At 36.3% G+C, this 23151-nt stretch overlaps 1 protein-coding gene and 1 pseudogene across 2 annotated transcripts; one reads left to right on the forward strand and one right to left on the reverse strand.

The window, feature by feature from the left end:
- Positions 1 to 277: 277 nt before the first annotated feature.
- LOC118547791 (olfactory receptor 13C2) lies at positions 278 to 5003 on the reverse strand. Of its 2 annotated transcripts, XM_078062309.1 has the most exons (2): positions 4063 to 5003; positions 278 to 296 (listed from the first exon to the last, which is right to left on the reverse strand). In XM_078062309.1, exons 1-2 carry the CDS (start codon positions 5001 to 5003, stop codon positions 278 to 280), a joined length of 960 nt encoding a protein of 319 aa, XP_077918435.1. The 2 variants fall into 2 exon arrangements, with proteins under 2 accessions (XP_077918435.1, XP_035967342.1); XM_036111449.2 differs by lacking the exon at positions 278 to 296 and having other exon boundaries at positions 4050 to 5003.
- Positions 5004 to 5563: 560 nt separating this feature from the next.
- On the forward strand, positions 5564 to 21987 carry LOC144380130 (olfactory receptor 2K2-like; annotated as a pseudogene).
- The last annotated feature ends 1164 nt before the right edge of the window (positions 21988 to 23151 follow it).

Below are 23151 nucleotides of genomic sequence, written 5' to 3' on the forward strand. Positions count from 1 at the left end.
TTTTCCTGTAGGTATTATTCCATTATATATATTTTTTTAATTTTTATTTATTTTTTGACAGAGAGCAAGACAGCAAGAGAGGGAACACAAGCGGGGGAGTGGAAGAGGGAGAAGCAGGCTTCCTGCGGAGCAGGGAGCCCGATGTGGGGCTCGATCCCAGGACCCTGGGATCATGACCTGAGCCGAAGGCAGACGCTTAACGACTGAGCCACCCAGGTGCCCCACTCCATTATATTTTAATATTTAATGATGAGTAACAGGCCAAAGTTTACAAGGTTTAGATTTCCCACACATTCCTCACCTCATAAGAGGCAAAGCCAGTAAGAGTGATCTTCTGATGAAAAAGCTAACGTTCCAGTGGGAAAACAGAGTTGCTTTGTTTTGGACCCTCATTCTTTTGTTATACAATGATCACATATCATCTTAGATGAATTAGTTGCCAGTCCCTCCATAATAAAATGAAAAGGAAAAACATTTTTTATAAACACACAATACAGTTTTATTATCCTAACAAGGAGCTACCAGAAATAACAATCTTTCTAGTGAATTATTATCTGAAAGGAAGTCCACAGATCCAAATAAAGTTATTATTATGGGTGGATATTAAGCAATTTTTCAGTGACAACTGAAATCTAATGGAGTATCTCCAAATTTGATGAAAGAACCGCCCGTTTAATTTGAAGAGTCCTTGGGAGTATCTCCCATGTCCTCGTATGTGTTCACTCTGTCTACCTCAGGACACAGCCATTACAATGTTATGATCTGCTATTCCTATCACTTCCCTGGAATCTGATGCTCCTGCTGCTTCTAATAGGCCCACTTTTAGGGTGTTCATATATTAGGTCATCCAAGCTAGGCCATTTGACAATGAAAGGAGAACTATTACTAATTACACCAGGGAAACTGGTGTTAACTAGACTAGTTCTGAGCAAATAGAGATACCTGGTCATCATTCCAAGATTGGTTCTGTTAGGGCCATCATGTTACAAAGACACAAGATGTTTCACAAAAAAAAAAAGGAGGGGGAGCATTATGCTCTGTTTGTGCCCTGGCTGACAGCAACTACTTAAGTTTTGGTCCAAATTTAATGTCTTTCAATGCCCAGACCTAAATTCATGGAGTCAGGCTGCAGAAACAATCTCTGGCCAGATATCATGCTTCTCTGGGACTCAGAGTGATGATAAATTTAAGATATAATTCTAATCTGAGACACAGTGAACCCTATTAATATAACAGGAGACTAGGGACTAAGGAAGGAGTTGGATGATAGGAATCTTTATGAAAGCTCATGGTGGAGATTAGGAACAGTGAGATCTGAAGTCTAATTAAGGTTTTTCTTTCTTCCTTTTCTACATTGTCATTCCCTTATATCTTCCTCAAACTTTCAGTTAGTAAATAGAAGCCCAGAACTAGCTACAGTTCAGGGAATGAAGGGAATGTATATCCATGTGTGGGATAAAACATACTGGACCAAGAACTGCATCAACATTGATGACAGCAAAGAATAGGCAGAAATAACTGGCCCTGAAGCCAAAATAGTGGTGTGGAACAAGAGATCAGCCACAACCAGTAGTCTCTAAAAACTCTCATTCAGTCACCTTTCAGCTATTCTATCTCCCTCTGAATGGCACATTATTCTCTCCTAAGAAAGTCAACTAAAGTTCAAAAATTGCTAGTCTCTCTTTTCCCTAAATATTTTTCAAAGAAGAGCCAATCTGTAATATGGTGGTTCCACTTTCTGGGCAGCTACAGAATGACCAGCTCTAAATCCAACAATCCAACCATGAATCAGTGAAACAACTCTGACCCCATTTTTAAAAATCTCTTATCCCATTTTTTAAAGTCTTATTTGGATAAACTGGGTTCTAGCCAGCTTCTCATTGACCATCATGATGAAAGAAAGTAATGCAAAGGAGTGACACAAAAAGTAATATATATGACCTTTCTGGAAAGAAATTCCAAAGAACTCCACCTTGGGAATAAATATATTTGAAGTGTATCAGGCTGTGAACCTGTTATATAAAACCTCTACTGTGGTTTGTCAATCAAATCTTTCATGACCTCCTCGGGAATGCTGACAGCTTCTGGTTTGAGACAAATGTTGTTGGCTCTATGTACTGGAGAAATTGAAAACATTTTATCCCCCATATAGTTTCAAGAAGTACACCATTCCAAGAAGTCACTTAAGTCTTAGGTCTTTTTGTTATTTTTAGTTAGTCAGATATAGGGTGTAGGAAGGATCTAGAACTTGTGGTTCTCTCAAATATCCTGGGAAATATTCTCAGAAAATAATTAGGAAGAGAACTAAAAGATTCAAGGAGAGGGACGCCTGGGTGGCTCAGTTGGTTAAGCGTCTGCCTTCGGCTCAGGTTGTGATCCCAGGGTCCTGGGATTGAGTCCTGCATCAGGCTCCTTGCTCAGTGGGGAACCTGCTTCTCCCTCTGCCTGCTGTTCCCCCTGCTTGTGCTCTCTGTCTCTGTCTCTTTCTTTCTGACAAATAAATTAATAAAATCTTAAAAAAAAAAAAAAGATTCAAGGAGACAGAGATAGAAGTAGCGTGACAATGAAATAAAGGAGTCATTTCTCTTTCATTGTTGCCTCTTTCTGAACTATAGGGGGAAAATAAATCTCTACCTTATAATTAAAAGTAAACACAAAATTTTAAAAAATTTAAAGGATAGAATAGAAAACCAAGAATATTTTAAATAAAATTTTTAAATAAAAATTAATTAAATAATGTGGGGTTTTAACCAGCATTTAAAAACTAAAGCAATTAAACAAATGAATAAAACCAAGTAACTTAAAACCTTAAAGTGTTCTGAAACTGTAAAAGAAACATAAGCTAAATTACTTAAATTTTTAAATAAAAAAATTCTGAGGATAATACAATAGCAGGAAAGAAAAAAAAAGATGTAATACCCAACATTAAAATCTAACATGAATATTTAAAGTGTGCAATTCAAATCAGGAAAAAACAAAATGATAAAAAGTAAATATTTTTTAAAGCTGAAGGTTACCATAACAGAATAAAGAAATATAAATCCCAGATAAAAATCAAACACAAAAACCATCTAAAGGTAGACCCACCATTCCCTAATAACAGAATTCCTTTTGGATCAGCAACATACTTCATGGTTAGAGAGCCAATGGGACAAAGGAAAAGATATAGCTCTACTTTAATCCATGGATAGTTCACTCAGAAGTTATTTGCCTTTTTTTTTTTTTTTTTTTTTGCTTTTAATTTTCAAATGGCTTTAAAAATCAGGTATTAGGTTCCAAGTCCAAAGCAGTTAGATTCCCATGTGTCAGAAGATCTTTGGGAAAAAAAGCTGTCAAAGTAGATATGTTGAAAGTAATAAAGAATAATAATTTAATGCCTCATAGGTGGAGGTGAACAAAAAGTTCTAAAAAAATAATACTATTCTAGAACCAAAAAGTTTAATATTATACAGCTACATAGACAGAGGAGAATCAGCATTACATATTTGAATAGACCCCAAGTAAATCAGACTCTTCTAGTAATTACAGTACTGTAAATTCATAATTTTAACTGAGTTTTAAAAATCTGAAACCAGTTTTCATTTTGCCTTATAAAGAAAGTATGAAATTGGTTTTGGAAATAATCTTATAAAAAAAAACATGTTATATGCAAACAATGAATCATGGAACACTACATCAAAAACTAATGATGTAATGTATGGTGATTAACATAACACAATAAAAAAAAAACAACAACAAAAACACATTTTAAAGGTTTTAATACAAGCGTTAACTTTTTCCTGTCTGGAAATCTCTCTCATTATTATACAACCCCTCTACTTGCCCTCACAATCAAGCTCTTCAACAAGAACAAGAACAAACTACAATCATTGACTCCTAAAACATACACATTTATTTACTTATTTTCATTATGACTGCACCAAAAAAATTTTAGAGCTTGAGAGCTTTGAGAGATGAATTTGACACAGTAGCAAGAACCTATTTGGCTCTTTGGTTTCTCTAATTGATTTCCACATTGTGATTATAAAAATTACCTGTCCCTTTCCCATTTACTTGTTAAACATATTTCTTCTCAGTAGGTGTTTAACTGCCTCCTTCACATCCTTGTTCCTAAGACTGTAGATTAAAGGAGTCATCATAGGAGTAATAACCCCATAGAACATAGATATAAGTTTGTCAGTAGCATCCAAGTCATCTGAATTAAGTGTCTCTTTAGACTTGGGCTTCATGTACATGAAGAGAATGGTTCCATAGAATATTATCACCACAGTCAGGTGGGCTGAGCAGGCGGAGACTTTGCTTCTCCCCTCAGAAGAGTGAATTTTGAGGATGCTGACAATGATTAATATATAAGAGATAATGATTAATAACAGTGGTGTCAATATAAACAATGTTGTGGCCACAAGCATGATGAACTCATTGCCTGAGATGTCAGCACAGGCCAGTTTCATGACAGCCAGAATTTCACAGGAGAAATGATTGATGACGTTATTCCTACAGAAAGGCAATTGTACCACAAATACAGTTTGTACTGCAGAGTTGATGACTCCTATGATCCAGGACCCAGCTGCCATAGGCACAAAGGAATCCTTGCTCATGATGACAGGATATCTTAGGGGGTTGCAGATGGCCACGTATCGGTCAAAGGCCATCATGCCCAAGAGCACACACTCTGTTGTCCCCATGGCCAAGCCAAGGAACATCCGCACTGCACAGCCAGAGAAGGAGATGGTCTTTCTTTCTGAGAGGAAGCTCACCAGTGTGGAGGGAATGGAGGTGGTGGTGTAGCAGATGTCCAAGAAGGAGAGGTTCCCCATGAAGAAGTACATAGGGGTGTAAAGGTGGGAGTCCAAGATGCTGATTAAAATAAGGGTGCCATTGCCCAGAAGGATGACAACATACATTACTAAGATTAGCACAAAAAAGAGTAGCTCAAGCCTTGGGTAACCAGAAAGCCCCTTTAAAAAGAATTCCACCAGAATGGTTTGATTTTCCCATTCCATTTCACTTTCTCTTTACCTGTAAGAATTCAAAAAAAATTTTAAGCATAATAATTTATTTATTCTGGGAAATCCAAGTTCACCAATGCACATATATAAAAATTTGCCATGGACCCAATGAGAAGGAAGAAAGAAAATAAAGGGGAAGAAGAGAGAAAAGGTAAAGAAGTGAAATAATCAACAAGGGAAGTGAAGTATGAAGAATCTACCGTATCCACCATTCTGGGCCAGCAATTTTTGAGGCTGATTTCACACATCACCTCACTTAAACCCCACATTTATGATCATTTCAAAAATAAGAAATTTATCTAAGTTAACCAAAGAGAGTTTAAGCCTAAAGTCATATAATTAATATGTCGCAAAGCCTCGGCCCAAACTCAAGCTTGCTTGTGGTCCCTAATTATCTGAAATGTCTTATGAACTATAAAAGCAATAAGGAATGCATTATATCAGAGATTTGGTTAGCTAACTTGTAAAGACAGCCTGGCTCCTAGTCAGGAAGACTCAATAATAACCCATTGCATATTAAAACATGGAAAGAAGTGTGTTAATTGGAAGGGACAATGGTCAGCAATAAACCCAACCAGTATTTACTGACTGCCCTGATTGCCCAAAAAACAAGTACAATTCCCGTAAAACCCAATTAACTGAAGTTTTCTTGTTACAATGCAAATATCCTTTTTTTGGTGGGAGATAGAACAAAATTGTAATAATTATCATACAGTAAAATACATAGTAAAGTTGATTTTGTCTCTTTTAGTGTATAGTTCTATGAATTTTGAAACATGTATAGATTCATGTAACTATAGCTATAACCAGAACACAGAACTTGTCTATCACCCTAAACACTGCCTTGTGCTATCCCTTTTTCGTCCTTCCTTTTGTCTACTCATAAATCTTGCAAAGACTAAAATGCTTTTTATTCTATAATTTTACCTTTTCCAGAATATCACATAAAAGGAATCATATGAGCCATTGGTCTCTGGCTTCTTTCTCTTAGCATAAAGCCTCTGAGATTCATCCAAGTTGTAATTGCTGAGTAGCATGCCACTGTATGGATGTACTAGAGTTTGTTTATTCACCTACTGAAAGACATTTGAGTTGTTTCCAGTTTTATGGCAATTATGAATAAAGCTGTTATAAAATTTATACCCACATTTTTGTGTAAACATAAGTTTTCATTTTTCTAGGGTAAATTTCAGAGTGGCATAGTGGATAAAGAATCGCACATATCTAAGTTTATAAGAAACTGCGAGTATTCCAGAGTAGCTGTATCATTTTTGCATTCCTACCAGAAATGTATGGGAATTATAGCTGCTTTTCATCCATATATATATATATATATATATGTGTGTGTGTGTGTATGTATATATATATAATATTTATAATTATATATATATTTTGCCCATTTTAATTGGATTGTTCATTTTCTTTTTGTTGAGTTTTGAGAGTTCTTCATATATTCTGGCTATGAATAATATTTTGGATATATGACTTACATATATTGTCTACAAGTCTGCGACTTGTCTTCTCATTTTCTTAATGCAAAAAAACTTTTCATTGCCACTTTAACCAGTTGCTGCTTAAGTTCAATTGATATAACATCCATCCGTGTTATGACCAAAAAGACATTTTCTAAAAGGGCAGTTCTTTGACACCTCTCACCTTGGGTTATTCTTCAGGGAAATATTCACTGCCATCACTCAGGGATCAGAAACAGTAGGTTTTCCATCCAAAGACTTTGCCTCATAAAGTCTCAGGCCTTCCTTTACTTTTTCTTCATAAATAGCACCCCTCCCACACACACATACAAATTTCCTTTCTTGTGGACACAGAATCCATTGAAAAGGCTCTAATTCACTCAAACAAAAAGACACCTGACATGTAGAACATTTCTCCCTATTCAGGAAACTTAGTGTGAATTTTAGGTCTGAATCCTTTGGACCTATTTTAACTGGCTTCTAACTACTTATATTTGCCTTTGGTTATTATTAGGGTACTTGTTCCATCCTATTTTTGCCCTTATTTCAATCAACTTCATCTTCTATAGATTCTTTTATACCTTAAAGATGCATGCTTCTTTTATTCTGAGTCCCATATTCACCTTCTTTAATGCTAGCCAGCCAAATCCCAATTCCTTGGTAAATGATGACTAAGAAGTAAATTCACTCTGCAAGTTCACTTTGTCTATTGAAGCAAATGTATTTTTTTTAAGAAACTGAGATTTTTACTGACATGCAGATGTACATTAGAGTTAATGTTTCTACAAAAAGGTTCTATAAACAATAGAAGTCAACCTACTAATTTTCATCACATGGATGAAAATTTTCATGACACGGATGGATGTTATATCAAACTCTATTCACATTGTAATGAGGAGTGTTATGCCCCCATAGCAAAGGCCAGCACCATTTAAAGCAAGAAACTCCGGTTGACATGTTTAAAGAAAGGCTATTTCAATTCATTCATATAAAAGTTAAATGAGCGTGTGTGTGAGTGTGTGTGAGTGTATGAGTGTGTGTGTGTGTCAAATATGATGTCTCAAGTTAACCATAGGAATGCATTACCAACAACAACAAAAAATTAAAAGTACTCAAAACAATTCTCCAAATACTCTTATAACAATGAAAATCAAAATTCTTCCCTTTTAGCTAAAAACTCTTTTCTCTGCTTCATTTACTTTTTACACAAATCAAAATATGTATTCAAGAGCAAGTAATAAAAGTTTTCCAAACAGCAGCCCAGTGAAAGGCTCCAGGACAGGGACTGTTTGTCTGTTCATGATTAGCACTAGACAAACATCTGCTAAATAGAACCAAAGAGAACTGAATTGGTGCTATGAGGTAAATTGTTACAGAATCCGAACACTGGAAACACAAGCTTACTTTACATTCTGGATCAAGAGTGCAAATCTGCTGCCTATTGTACAGCAACCTCACCGGACCCGTGGGAAATGACATCATTACATATGTAGGGACTACTGAACCAAGGACCCAGAAACTATATTCTGATTAAACGAATTTTTATTCCCACTAAAATAAATTCTAGACCTAAATATCCATCTTTTTTGGATATTCAAATTATTCTTTTGGTCATAGTTTTAAATTTTGTCTCTATTTTCTCACTATATCAATGAAAATCCTCTTGGAATTTTTTTATTCCTATTCTATATAGACTCTTTATAGTAAAAAATATTCTATCCCCCATACACATGGCTATTTCAACTCAGTTCACTGGACTGACATCCCCTTGGATTTGTTTTATTCGTATGTTTTCAGCAATTACCTCTAAATGGAAGATCGATTCATCACCTAGGTTGCAACACACAGCAGATTGTTTTACCTTGATCTTCTATTTGCAGCCTATTGTACAAAATTTTCCATGAGGTTAATGAATGTCTGAAGGGACTACCACTGAGGACCACAATGTCACAGGCCTTGTTGTCTGGAAAACATTGATGGCAAGGGTACTATTGCAAAATTGTTTTAAAAACTATACATTATAGCCAAATATGATTGATCACAAAGGGAGTGTATTTTGGCTGTGCTAGCTCAAAAGTAAGATAAAGGGGCACGTGAGTGGCTCAGTCGTTAAGCGTCTGCCTTGGCTCAGGTCACGATCCCAGGGTCCTGGGATTGAGCCCCACATCGGGCTCCCTGCTCCGCGGGAAGCCTGCTTCTCCCTCTCCCACACGCCCTACTTGTGTTCCCTCTCTCGCTCTCTGTCAAATAAATAAATAAAATATTTTTTAAAAAGTATGATAAAAATAAGTATCTGAGAACATGGAAGATTTCATTTGCCCTTCAAGCCCAGGTGGAAACATTGCCCTATTGTGAAGACCCAGGAATTTCTCTAAAGAATTTTCTCTGCGCTCAGGAAGGCAATTTAAATATTTCTTGCTCTAAGGGACTTATGCACTTTTCTAAGCCATAGCTTTAAATTGCTTCAGGGGAAAGACGTTCAAAACTTTTGAAAACTTCAAGAATAATCCCCTACAGACTTAATTATATTAGATCCATACTGTGTTTCAAATAACCAATCAGGATATGTCTTAACCCATTCTGTATTATCATATACTGCTGAAATCCTTAATCCAAATATATTCCAGTGGCTTTGTCCATACCTTTGTTCATCCTACCATGTCTTATTGATAATATAGTAGAAACACCTCATTTAGCTACATTAGCTCTTGGTTATTAATAGTAAGAGTAAAAACTTATAAATTTCCAGGCATTGTTATAAGAATTTTATATATATTAAGTCATTTAATTCTTATTTAATTAGTGAGTGAAGAGAAAAAGTGTTTTATTGTACAAAATAATCTAAAAATTATTGAAGCTGAAAATCAGAATTTACTTGTACTTATGTGAATATGAGTGGCATTTTGATATCCACAACAAATTCAGAAATTTTGCAACAATTCAATGAAAACCTAGAAGCCATTGAGCTATTCAGTTTTCTTATTGCAACTTTATAACCTAATTTGTAGCTCAATCCCACTCCATACTGTAAGCATCTCCAAAGAATTCACCTAAACAGGGGCACCTGGGTGGCTCAGTCAATTGAGCCTCTGACTCTTAGTTACAGTTCAAGTCATGATCTCTTAGTTTCAGCTCAGGTCCTGGGGTCAAGCCCCACCCCCGTGTGTGTGTGTGTGTGCGCTCGCGCGTGCCCATGCACACACACCAGTCTTACTTTCTCTCACTCTCTCAAATAAATAAATATTTTTTAAAGGAATAGATATACTTATCACCCACGTGAATTGACATAAAATTACCACCTATCTAATACAAACAGTTAGGAGGTAATGATGAATATATGTATAAAATACTAGGTACTCTCAGCCAACTTCTACTTCTGAAGGGTATGTTCTCCTTTCCTTGAACTGCTTCACCCAAATAATGAATATAATTTGTTTACCACGAAACCACTAAGCCAGGTAAAACAGACTTTGACTACAGGTCTAAGAACAGTAGGAAAAAACCATAGCACTGAACAGAAACAAGTTAAAACTGGATATCCAATATCATTGTTTCTGAAGTTCATTGATCTGACCATACAGCTGCAGCCAGCTTCCTGTACATCTTCTTAGGTCCTGGTCTGTCAACATGTGACTAAGCTTCCTTCTCAAGAACAGAGTTCTCTACCCATTTTTTCCCTTCTTCTCAGATCATAAGGGATCCTCAAAATCCTATATCCAACATTACTTAAGTGAAGCACCTAAGTAAGTCATATCAGAACAATGTGACAAGAAAATAAAATTATTCTTTTACATTTTTTGACAGAAAAGTTTTAGTTACTATTTTTTAACCTATCATTAAAGCTGGGACATGGGTCATAATTTTATAAAATCAAATGGCTCATTAAAGAGCTCCCCACCAAGAACCCTCCTACACTGTTGGTGGGAATGCAAGCTGGTGCAGCCACTCTGGAAAACAGTGTGGAGGTTCCTCAAAAAGTTGAAAATAGAGCTACCATATGATCCAGCAATTGCACTACTGGGTATTTACCCCAAAGATACAAAAGTAGGGATCCGAAAGGGTACGTGCACCCCGATGTTTATAGCAGCAATGTCCACAATAGCCAAACTGTGGAAAGAGCCAAGATGTCCATCGACAGATGAATGGATAAAGAAGAAGTGGTATATATATATACAATGGAATATTATGCAGCCATCAAAAGGAATGAGATCTTGCCATTTGCAACGACGTGGATGGAACTGGAGGGTATTATGCTGAGTGAAATAAGTCAAACAGAGAAAGACATGTATCATATGACCTCACTGATATGAGGAATTCTTAATCTCAGGAAACAAACTGAGGGTTGCTGGAGTGGGGGGTGGGGTGGGAGGGATGGGGTGACTGGGTGATGGACACTGGGGAGGGTATGTGCTCTGGTAAGCGCTGTGAATTGTGCAAGACTGTTGAATCTCAGATCTGTACCTCTGAAACAAATAATGCAATATATGTTAAGAAAGAAAAAAAGAAGAAGAATGTAGCAGGAGGGGAAGAATGAAGGGGGGGAAATCGGAGGGGGAGAAGAACCATGAGAGACGATGGACTCTGAAAAACAAACTGAGGGTTCTAGAGGGGAGGGGGGTGGGGGGATGGGTTAGCCTGGTGATGGATATTGAGGAGGGCACGTTCTGCATGGAGCACTGGGTGTTATGCACAAACAATGAATGATGGAACACTATATCTAAAACTAATGATGTAATGTATGGGGATTAACATAACAATAAAAAATTAAAAAAAAAAAAAAGAGCTCCCCACCAAAAAAAAAATTTGTTTAACTATAACTATCTTTTCTGTCATCACCTAGGATGTACAAAATATCCTAATGGGCATGCAGTGCAACTCAGCCTCAATGTGTAATCTCCAGACCTAAAGACATTGCTTAAATTATTTAAATTGAGATTTTACATTTTTTTACTATAAATTAACCTTTCAAACATAATTAGGCACCTATCTCAATTTTTTCCATTTTTAAAATTACATTTTCTGTTTTCCATATGTATCTATATTTATTTGAGAAACTTGGACAATTAGGAAAAAATACCATGGTTAATTTTTTAAATGTATCTTTCCAGCATCTATCACACATAAGTTTTCCTGGTTAGGTTTTGGCTTTGCAAACAATGCTAAAGACTAGTTTTTGTTTTTCTTTAATGTTATCATTTCAACATAAGTATTTTTGTATTAATAGAAATTCTTCAAAAACATTATTCAATAGTAGTAAAACAGTCCACCAAATGATGTACTATGATGATTTCATAATTCCCCTCCATCAAAATAGACAAGTATGAAAAACTACTTCAAAACGTAGCAGGTAGGAAGACGGCACTGGAACAGGAGGATCCTGGGCTTGTCTCTTCCCATAAACACAACTAGATAATTATCAAATCATCCTAAATACCCCCAGAATCAACCTGAAGACTGACAGAAAAAACTCCACAACTAAAGGGAAAGAAGAGGACACCTTGAAGAAGGTAGGAAGTGCAAAGATGTGGCTTAGAGGAGAAAAAGGATCAGGGGTGCTGCAGAAGAGTGGGAGTCTTGGTCATGGAGAAGGGTGAGAGAAAGAGGAGTACACAGGGAAATGTACAAAGAAAACATTTCCCCAGAGCCATCAGCTGGGAAAACTAGAGAGGCTGAATTTTGTGAGTTCTTGCAACTAGTGGGGCTTAAAGCCTAGAGTTTTAAAGGTCAGTGGGTTTGGCTGGGCTAGAGCCCTAATGGCACTGCACTGCTCCTGCAGAGAAAGCAGGCAAATAGTCCAGGGGCAGATGGCATGGAAGCAATGATATGAAGAACATCTGGGGCACACAGTGGGGAGATTATTAGCTCCTCTTCTAGGAGCATGTCCCTGAGATACAGCAGTCACAGAAACACCTCTCTTGGAACAAAGGAGTTGGCTGGCACCTCCCTTGCCCCTCACCATAAACACAGAGCCACATGCGGGAAGCAGTGCAGCACTGACACTGCTGCCTAACTTACTTACACCAAGCCCCCTGACCTCTGGCAGGACTGCCCTTCTAAGTCACTTGCTTCAGTCCCAGCACGGTGGGCCTCTCCCCGAAAAGGCCAGCACAAACCCCTGCCTATACCACATCTCCCCACTAGAGAGTCCTGCAAGGCCTCAGTTCTGGTGGAGGTGGTGTTAGGTCTCATATCACAAGCAGACAAGAGCACACTTAGTTAAAACTCACCACATTCAAGCCAAGAGCCAAACACTACCCACAGTAGGCAAGGATAACTTCTGCAGATTACTGGCCTGAAGGATAGAGCAGCCAAAACACAACAGTAGAGTGCATGCAACACCCACTGGAGACACTTCCTGAAGTGTCAGATCCTGGGCACTACATGACCTGTTCTTCATAAGGCCATTACTTTCAGGAGAAGGAGACATCACTGGCTTTTCTAACATAGAGAAAAAAGCAAAATGCCAAGGTGGAGGTATTTCTCCCAAATGAAAGAACAAGATAAGGCTGCAGCCAGCGTTCTAAGCAAAACAGATATAAGTAACATGCCTGATGGGGAATTTAAAGCAACAGTCATAAGGATACTCACTGGGCTTGAGGAAAGAAGACATCAGAGAGACCCTTACCACAGAGATAAAAGAGTTAAAAAAAAAAATCAACCAGAGATGAAGAATGCAATCAATGAGACTGTAAGCAGGCTTGGTGCAATGAACGGTAGCTAGAAGCAGGAGAAGAATGAATTAATGATATAGAAATAAAATAACAGAATATAATAAAACTGAAAGAGAGAAAGAAGAATTATGCAATAGGAGAAAAGACTTAAGGAACTTAGTGACCCCATCAAATGGAATAAAATTCATATTATAGGAGTCTCAGAATAGAAGAGAGAGAAAAGGGGACAGAAAGTTATTTCAAGAAATAACAACAGAAAATTCCCCTAATCTGGGAAAGGAAACAGACATCCAGATTCAGGAGGCACAGAAAACTCCCATCAAAATCAACAAAAGCAGGCCAATACCAAGATATATTATAATTAAATTTGCAAAATAGACTGATAAAGAAAAAAAGCAGCAAGACAAAAGAAATCCTTAACTTACAAGGGAAAACCCATAAAGCTAGCTGGAGATTTCTCAACAGAAACTTGGCAAGCCAGAAGAGAGTGGCATGATATATTCAAAGTGCTGAATGGAGAACATCTGGAGAGAATGCTTTATCCAGCAAGGCTATTATTCAGAACAGATGGAGATTTGGAGTTTCCGAAACAAAAACTAAAGGAGTTCATGACCACTAAACCATCCCTGCAAGAAACATTAAAGGAGACTCTGAGTACAAAGGAGAGACCAAAAGTGACAAAGGCAAGAAAGAATCAGAGAAAATCTCCAGAAACAATGATAAAACAAGTAATAAAATGGCAATAAATCCATATCTAACAATAATCACTTTGAAAGTAAATGGACTAAACACATCCATCAAAAGACATGGGGTGTCAAAATGGATAAAAAACAAGATCCATCTATAATGCTGCCAAGAGACTCATTTTAGATCTACAGATACTTGCAGATTGAAAGAGAGGGGGTGGAGAAATATTTATCACTGAAATATATGTCAAAAGAAAGCTGGAGTAGCAATACATATATCGGAAAAACTAGGCTTTAAGACAAAGACTGAAAAAGGAGACAAAAAAAGGGCATTATATAGTCATAAAGGGGATAATCCGAAAAGAATATATAACAATTATAAATATTTATGCACCCAACATGGGAGCACCCAAATATATAAAACAATTAATAGCAAACACAAAGGAATTAATTGATAATAACACAATAATAGTAGGAACTTTAACACCCCATTTACATCAATAGATAGATCATCCAAACAGAAAATAAACAAGGAAACAATGGATTTGAATGACACAGTGGACCAGATGGACTTAACAGATATATTCAGAACATTCCATCCTGAAATAGCAGAATACACATTCTTTCAAGTGCACATGGAACATTCTCCAGAATAGATCACATATTAGGTCACAAAACAGGCCTCAACAAATTAAAAAAAAAACTGAAGTCATACCATGTACCTTTTCTGACTACAATGCTATGAAACTAGAACTCAACCACAAGAAAAAAACTGAAAAGACCACAAATACATGGAGGTTAAACAACATGCTACTAATCAATGAATGGGTGAATCAAGAAATCAAAGAATAAAACAAACAAACAAACATGGAAACAAATGAAAATGAAAACACAATAGTCCCAAGCCTTTGAGATGCAGCAAAAGCCATCCTCAGAGGGAAGTATATAGTAATACAGGCCTATTTCAAGAAACAAGAAAAATCTCAAATAAACAACCTAACCTTACACCTAAAGGAGCTGGAAAAGGACAACAAACAAAAATAAAGCCAGCAGAAGGAAGGAAATAATAAATATTAGAGCAGAAATAAATGATATAGAAACAAACAAACAAACAAACAAACAAAAAACAATAGAACAGAACAATGAAACCAGGTGCTGGTTCTTTGAAAAAATTAGTAAGATTGATAAACCTCTAACCAGACTTATCAAAAAGAAAAGAGAAAGGATCCAAATAAATGAAATCACAAATGAGAGAGGAGAAATAACAACCAACACTGCAGAAATACAAACAATTATAAGAGAATATTATGAAAAACTATATGCCAATAAATTGGACAACCTGGGAGAAATGGATAAATTTCTAGAAACATATAAACTACAAAACTGAAACAGAAGAAATAAAAAACTTGAACAGATTAATAACCAGCATAGAAATTGAATCAGTAATCAAAAAACTCCCAAGAATTCTACCATTTTTTTAAGATTTGGAGCGAAGATGTCCTTCAACAGATGAATGGATAAAGATGTGGTTCAAATATACAATAGAATATTACTCAGCCATCAGAAAGGACGGATACCTACCATTTGCATCAACATAGATGGAACTGGAGAGGATTATGCTAAGTGAAATAAGTCAAGCAGAGAAACACAGTTATCACATGGTTTCATTCATATGTGGAACGTAAGGAATAGTACAGAGGGCCATAGGAGAAGGGAGGAAAAACTGAATGGGAAGAAATCAGAGAGGGAGACAAACCATGAGAGGCTCTGGACTCCAGGAAACAAACTGAGGGTTACAGAAGGGGTGGGGGAAAGGGGTAACCAGGTGATGGGTATTAAGAAAGGCACACGTTGTGATGAGTACTGGGTGTTATACACAACTAATGAATCATTGAACACTACATCAAAAACTAGTGATGTACAGTATGTTGCCTACCTGAAGGTAAATATTAAAAAAAAAAAAAAGATTTTATTTATTTATTTTAGAGAGAGAGAGCAGAGGGAGAGGTAGAAGGAGATGGAGAGGGAGAATCCCAAGCAGACTCCCCACTGAGCACAGTGCCTGATGCAGGGCTCAATCCCACAACCCTGAGATCATGACCAGAGCCGAAATCAAGAGTTGGATGCTTAACTGATTGAGCCACCCAGGTATCATAGTACCAGACATTTAAAGAAGACGTAATACCTATTCTTCTTAAACTATTCCAAAAAAATAGAAAAGGAAGGAAAACTTCTAAATTCATTCTATGAGGCCAGGATTACCCTGATACAAAAATGAGATAAACATTCCACTAAAAAAAGAGAACTACAGGCCAATATCCCTGATGAACATGGATTCAAAAATTCTCAATAAAAATGCTTGCAAACCAAATCCAACAATACATTAAAAAATCGTTCACCACAATCAAGTGGGATTTACTCCTGAGATGCAAGGTAGTTCAATATTTGCAAAATAATTACATTAATAAAAGAAAGGATAGAACCATATGATCATTTCAATAGATGCAGAAAAAGCATTTGACAAAGTACAGCATCCATTCATGATAAAAACCCTCAACAAAGTAGGTTTAGAGGGAACATACTTCAACATAAGAAAGGCCATGAAAAACCCACAGCTAATATCATCCTCAAATGGGGAAAAACTGAGAGTTTTTCCTCTATGGTCAGGAACAAGACAAGGATGTCCACTCTCACCACTGTTATTTAACATAGGACTGGAAGCTCCAGCCACAGAATCAGACAAAAAAAAAAAAGAAAAAGAAAAGAAATGAAAAAGAAATAAAAGGCATCCAAATTGGCAAGAAAGAAAGAAAACTTCTACTGCTTGCAGATGACATGATATTCTATATAGAAACGAAAAGACTCCACCAAGAAACCACTAAAACTAATATACAAATTCAGTAAACTCGCAGGATACAAAATCAATGTACAGAAATCTGTTGCATTTTCTATACACCAATAATGAAGCAGCAGAAAGAGAATTTAAGGAATCAATCCCATCTACAATTGCACCAAAAACAGTAAGATACCTAGGAATAAACCTAACCAAAGAGGCAAAAGACCTGTATTCTGAAAACTATAAAACACTGATGAAAGAAATTGAAGATGACACAAAGAAATGGAAAAACATTCATGCTCATGAATTGGAAGAACAAATATTGTTAAAATGTATATACTACCCAAAGCAATCTACAAATTTAATACAATCCCTATCAAAATAACAACAGCATTTTTCACAGAGCTAGAACAAACAATCCCAAAATTTGTATGGAACCACAAAAGACCTCAAATAGCCAAATCAACCTTGAAAAAGAAAAGCAAAGCTGGAGGCATCACAGTTCCAGACTTCAAGTTATATTACAAAGCTATAACAATCAAGGCAGCATGGTACTGGCACAAAAACAGATACAAAGATCAATAGAACAGAATAGAAAACCCAGAAATGCACCCACAACTATATGGTCAATCTTTCAAAGCAGAAAAGAATATGAAATGGGAAAAAGACAGTCTCTTTAACCAATGGTGTTGGGAAAACTGGACAGCAACATGCAAAAGAATGAAACTGGACCACTTTCTTACACCCTACACAAAAATAAATTCAAAATGGATGAAAGACCTAAATGTGAGACAGGAAACTATCAAATTCCTAGAGGAGAACATAGGCAGAAACCTCTTTGACATCAGCTGTAGCAACTTCTTTCCAGATATGTCTCCTGAGGCAAGGGAAACAAAAGCAAAAATAAACTATTGGGACTACATCAAAATAAAAAGCGTCTGCACAGTGAAGGAAACAATCAATAAAACTAAAAGGCAACCTACGGAATGGAAGAAGATATTTGCAAATGACATATCTGATAAAGGGTTAGTATCCAAAATATACAAAGAACTTATCAAACTCAATACCCAAAACACCAATAATCCAGTTAAGAAATGGGCAGAAGACACAAATAGATATTTTTCCAAAGAAGACATCCAGATGGCTAACAGACACATGAAAAGATGCTCAACATCACTCATCGTTAGGGAAATACAAATCAAAACTGCAATGAGATATCACCTCACGCCAAAATGGCTAAAATCAAAAACACAAGAAACAACAGGTGTTGGCAAGGATGCAGAGAAAGGGGAACCCTCTTACACTGTTGGTGGGAATACAAACTGCTGCAGCCAATGTGGAAAACAGTATGGAGATTCCTCATAATGTTAAAAATAGAACTACCCTATGATCCAGCAATTGCACTACTAGGTATTTACCCAAAGAATACAAAAATACGAATTCAAAAGGATACATGCACCCCAATGTTTAAAACAGCATTGTCTACAATAGCCAAATTATGGAAACAGCCCAAGTGTCCATTGATGGATGAATGGATAAAGAAGATGTGGTTTGTATATACAATGGAACATTACTAAGCCATCAAAAGAATGAAATCTTGCCATTTGCAACAACATGAATAGAGCTTGAGAGTATTATGCTAAGTGAAATAAGTCAGTTGGACAAAGACAAATGCCATATGATTTCACTCATATGTGGAATTTAGGAAACAAAACAAATGAACGATGGGTAAAAAAAAGAGAGAGAGAGGTAAACCAAGAAACAAACTCTTAACTATAGAGAAGAAACTGATGGTTACAAGAGTGGAGGTGGGTGGGAAAGGAGTTAAATTGGTGATGAGGATTAAGGAGTGCACTTGTGATGAGTGCTGGGTGTTGTTTGGAAGTGTTCAATCACTATATTGTACACCTGAAACTAATATGACACTGTATGTTAACTAACTGGAATTTAAGTAAAAACTTTTTTAAAAGGTAGCAGGCAATGATGGCAATATTATCTAAAATTCCAAATCCTATGGGCAATAAATAGAAATTTACAGGTACTATCAGTAATCTTAATTTTTTTTCTTTCCTTTACACAGATTCTGGGCCTCATCTTATAAAGAAGTAATAAAAAATGCAGGAAGCATTTCAAACACAAACGTATTCAAGACAGTACTCTTTTGAAGAATGGAATATTTGGAATCTATCAATTACCTCTTAAAGGAGCTACTCTAGCATTGCAAGAGAAATATAATTACCTCCACTCAATTTGTTATTTTTTTTAAAGATTTTATTTATTCATTTGACAGAGATAGATACAGCAAGAGAGGGAACACAAGCAGGGGGAATGGGAGAGGGAGAAACAGGCTTCCCGCAGAGCGAGGAGCCCAATGCGGGGCTCGATCCCAGGACCCTGGGATCATGACCCCAGCCAAAGGCAGACGCTTAACGACTGAGCCACCCAGGCACCCCAATTTGTTATTTTTTTAAGGCATCAAAAGAGATGAGTGGCTTTCTGTAGGAATGATTATAAGAAAATCTCTTGGCAGCAACAATTTTGGGGCTGTTAGAATACAAATATACCACCTTAGTCTCAGCATAAAATAATTATTTTCTGAAAATAATTTCCAAATAGGAATAAACATTTTGAAGAACTTAGAAGCGAAGAAATGGCATTTGATCGGATCCATATCTTCCCTAAAACGGCTTCAGTATAGACTCCAGATTACTAACGCTTGTTCAAAGCCTCTATCAGAGTTTTACTGGCAGACTAAAAGTAGGTTGATAATGCTTCTGCAGTAATTCAAATTTCATTCTTAAACAGGAGTGTATCTTGGCCTAGCCACCTCCTCATGTTCTCTTTGTAAACCTGCATAGTTTGGTACAGCTTACATTGGATAAGGGTCCTCTTTCCCATAGCCAATAGGATTGTAAACTTCCTTCTAAATTGACTACATGGTATGATCATTGTTTCCTTAGAGAGCAACATAACTTACTGTCAAATGACAATCACAAGGCAAATCCTATACCATCTCCACAGCCATTGTTTGAAAATACTAAGTAGTAACTCATCCATTGGATCAATTAATTTATTTATCTAGGGAAATATTTTGCAACTCTGGTTAAAAACATGCAGAGCTGTTTTGAAAAGGACATTCTGTGATTCATTTACTATAAACAGGAAGGTCATTTACTAAAATTTACTCTCTAATATTTTTTTCAAATTGAAGAAGTTCCATGCTCTTTGGCACACAACCCAGATGCTTTAGCTCACCCAAAGTTCTTTCTTTAAAAAAAATATGGGCCCTAACTGCAAATTCAACAAGTGCAAGATAAATAACTTTCAGATTGACAGCCTATGTGCAATTTAGTTGCTTGTACATCTACAATCTAAAGAACATGAAACTGTTTTATACAGAACTCTCACCGCCAAGCCTCACCAGAATGTTCAGTTTCACACTGCCTACTATCCAGTTACAGTTGTACACACAACTGAAGCACAATGGTGTTCTCCAAGGTTTTAGAGAGAGTCGATCTAAGAGGACTTGTGACTCGTGTGTTCTGTAGAAAAGCAGCATCGGCATCACCCAGTAACATGTTAGTAAGTGTAGATCTCAGGAGCCACTTCAACCCAACTGAATCAGAATCTATATTCTTCAAAGATTCCCCAGGTGGTTCACATATGTCCTAAAGTTTGTGAGACACCACTAGATCAGTGGCTTTCCTCCTTATTTGCATACTAAAATCATCTGGAGAGCATTATTTTTAAAAAGGTGTCTGATTCCCACCCTTTAGCTACTTACAGAATTTTTGGATGACAATAAAGTGTAGTTAAAAAATATATGAGATTTAAAATCAGAAAAAACAGACTTGAATAGCAGCTTATTTACTCACAATTTTATGTAAATTTCTTCTCTCTGGATTTCATTTTCCTCAGCGAATTATAGTGATAATAAAATAGGTAATGTGTGTGAACATGTTTGTTAACTATAAAACTCTAAACAAATAATATTGTTAGTGAATGTCGTAGTGTAAAATCAAATAAGTAAATCTTTGTTGAGAAAAATAAAGCATGCTCTCTCTAAAATATTGATTTTTAAAGTGGAGTTTATGGATTGATTGCATCAGAAATAGCAGATGTTTGTTAAAATGCAAATCACTCTTCCCTGCCTCAGAACTTGTGCATTATAATCTCAGAAAACAGAACACAGAAGCCTGCATTTTTAATAAGTTACCCATGTGGGTCAGCTGCTTTATGAGCCAGAAGAGGAATCCCACGAGCTCTCACTACTGTTACCACTATGCCAGCTGGTGCTCACATAGTTGTTGGACCTCCTACGCCACTTATCTTTTACTTTATATAATATGGGACCACCCATTTAACTCATATGCTGTTTCTTTTTCTGGCTTATTCCAGGTATGAAAAAGGAAAATGGAAAGGACCAATTGGACAACTGAAATTCAGTACATTCTGAGTACCAAGGAACTGAAAAAAATTCCTTTTTGTCATTTGGTTAGTGCTATACCTGGTACTCCTCCCGGAGAACAGCACCTTGGTCATCATAACCCTCCTAGAAGCCTGCCTCTACATGCCTTTTCATTGTGGATATCTGGTATTTATCCTCTTTTGTCCCCTCTATGCTGGCAAACTTGCTACCATAAAAAAAAAAAAAAAAAAACCTCTCATTCACAGGTTGTATTATATAAATGTCTATCTCTTCATGTAATGGGGTCCACAGAGTGTGTGCTCCTGGCAGTGATAGCATATGGCTTCTACATGGTCATCAGCAAATCTCTGAAACAGCCCATCATCATAAACAAGGCAGTTTGTGTTTAGATGGCAGCTGTCTCCTGGAGATTAGGCTTTTTCAATGGAATGACACAAAATGTACTCTCATTAAGAGTGTTCCTTCGTGGAAGAAATGTCATTAATCACTTTGTGTGAAATACTAACTTTAATAAGGCTGGCCTGAACAAGTGTTTTCTTGAAAAATAGTATAATAATGTTGGGCCATGTAATATTTTCATTTGCTCCATTCCTTCTAATTTCTGTTTCCCATATTTTCATCATCTATACTGTACCAAAAATTACTTCAGCTGAAGGAAGAAAAAGGGCCTTTTCTGCATAACAGTGGTGACTATATCTTATGGGACAGTCCTCTTCATGTACATGAAGCTGAAGTCCAAAGACATTGACTTCAGACAAACTGGTTACCCTTCTCTATGGGTAGTCAACCCCATGCTCAGTCCTATCATCTATAACCTGAGAAATAAGGAAGTGCTTGGGGCTATGGGAAAATTAATGAGTAGACACTGGTTATGGAGAAAATGATGAGAAACTAATATCCTTGAATTCATGCACAAAAGAAGCTCACATCACTTAGGGGAAAAAAAGAAGCTCACATATTTTGAGACAAGGGTTTTCAATATAAAGAGAACAAAAGAAGGTCATATGTAGAATCTCAGAACTTAGTCTAATTATATCACTTTGGGAAAATAACTATGATTTCATTAAAAGGTAGGGCTAAGTAGTCTAAGAAATGCAAGTAAACTTATGGGAACAAAAAATAAAATATCTGAAATTAAGCCTTTCCAAGAAAATCCAACACATACAGCTATTTAACAAATAAAACATATATTTTAGTAGCTTTTATTTGAAATACTTTTGATATATTTGTTTGTGCTTGTTTTTTTTTTTTTAATTTTACCGAGACCTCATTTGGCCCCAACCTACATTTCCAACTACACATTTCACCTTCTTGTTTCCTACCTATACTGCCCCCATTCCCTTTGCACATACTGTACTCCACTCACTGCAGTTACCCAATTCTTTTATGTTCTTTCTCATCTAAGAACAATAGCAAATGCTATTTCCTCTGAATTGTCAGATTTGTCTTTCTCTAGTGAAATCTTAGCAATGACAGAAGAAATAGGTCAAGTGTTACATCTTCTGTAAAGCCTTCCAATAACTCCCTTGAGTTAGTTCCTCCCTCTTCTATGCTATCCTGACCCTTACCTACTACAGCAAATTTTCTTTTATGTTATGACCATTTGTTAGCTTCTGAAATGTTCCCAATGGCAGAACTATGGCTCACTGTTCTCAGTATTAAGTACAATGCCAAATTAATTAAAAATAGTGGGTAGTCTTTAACTATTGAAATGGAAAAAGAATAGTAAAATTACAAGTCCAAATATCTGAAATACCACTTAGGGAAATAAGAGAAATGGGCTTTATATACTACTTCATCCCCAACTACAATTCTGAATACTTTTGTAAAATACCAGCTAATCTTTAAATGTAAGAAAAAATAGGAGATGATAAAAGTAGAACTGAGTAAAATATGCTGAAAAGGTCCTAAAAGTGTCTCCTCTGTGTGACTATTGAGTTGTAATACATAGTGGTGCTTGGAAGATATAATTGCCCTTCGGATTTTATTTCTACTCCAATCCTGCACTATAAACTCAGATTTCATTTTTAAGAACAAATTTTAAATTA

The sequence above is a fragment of the Halichoerus grypus genome, chromosome 14 (assembly GCF_964656455.1).
Source record: "Halichoerus grypus chromosome 14, mHalGry1.hap1.1, whole genome shotgun sequence".
Classification (NCBI taxonomy): domain Eukaryota; kingdom Metazoa; phylum Chordata; class Mammalia; order Carnivora; family Phocidae; genus Halichoerus; species Halichoerus grypus.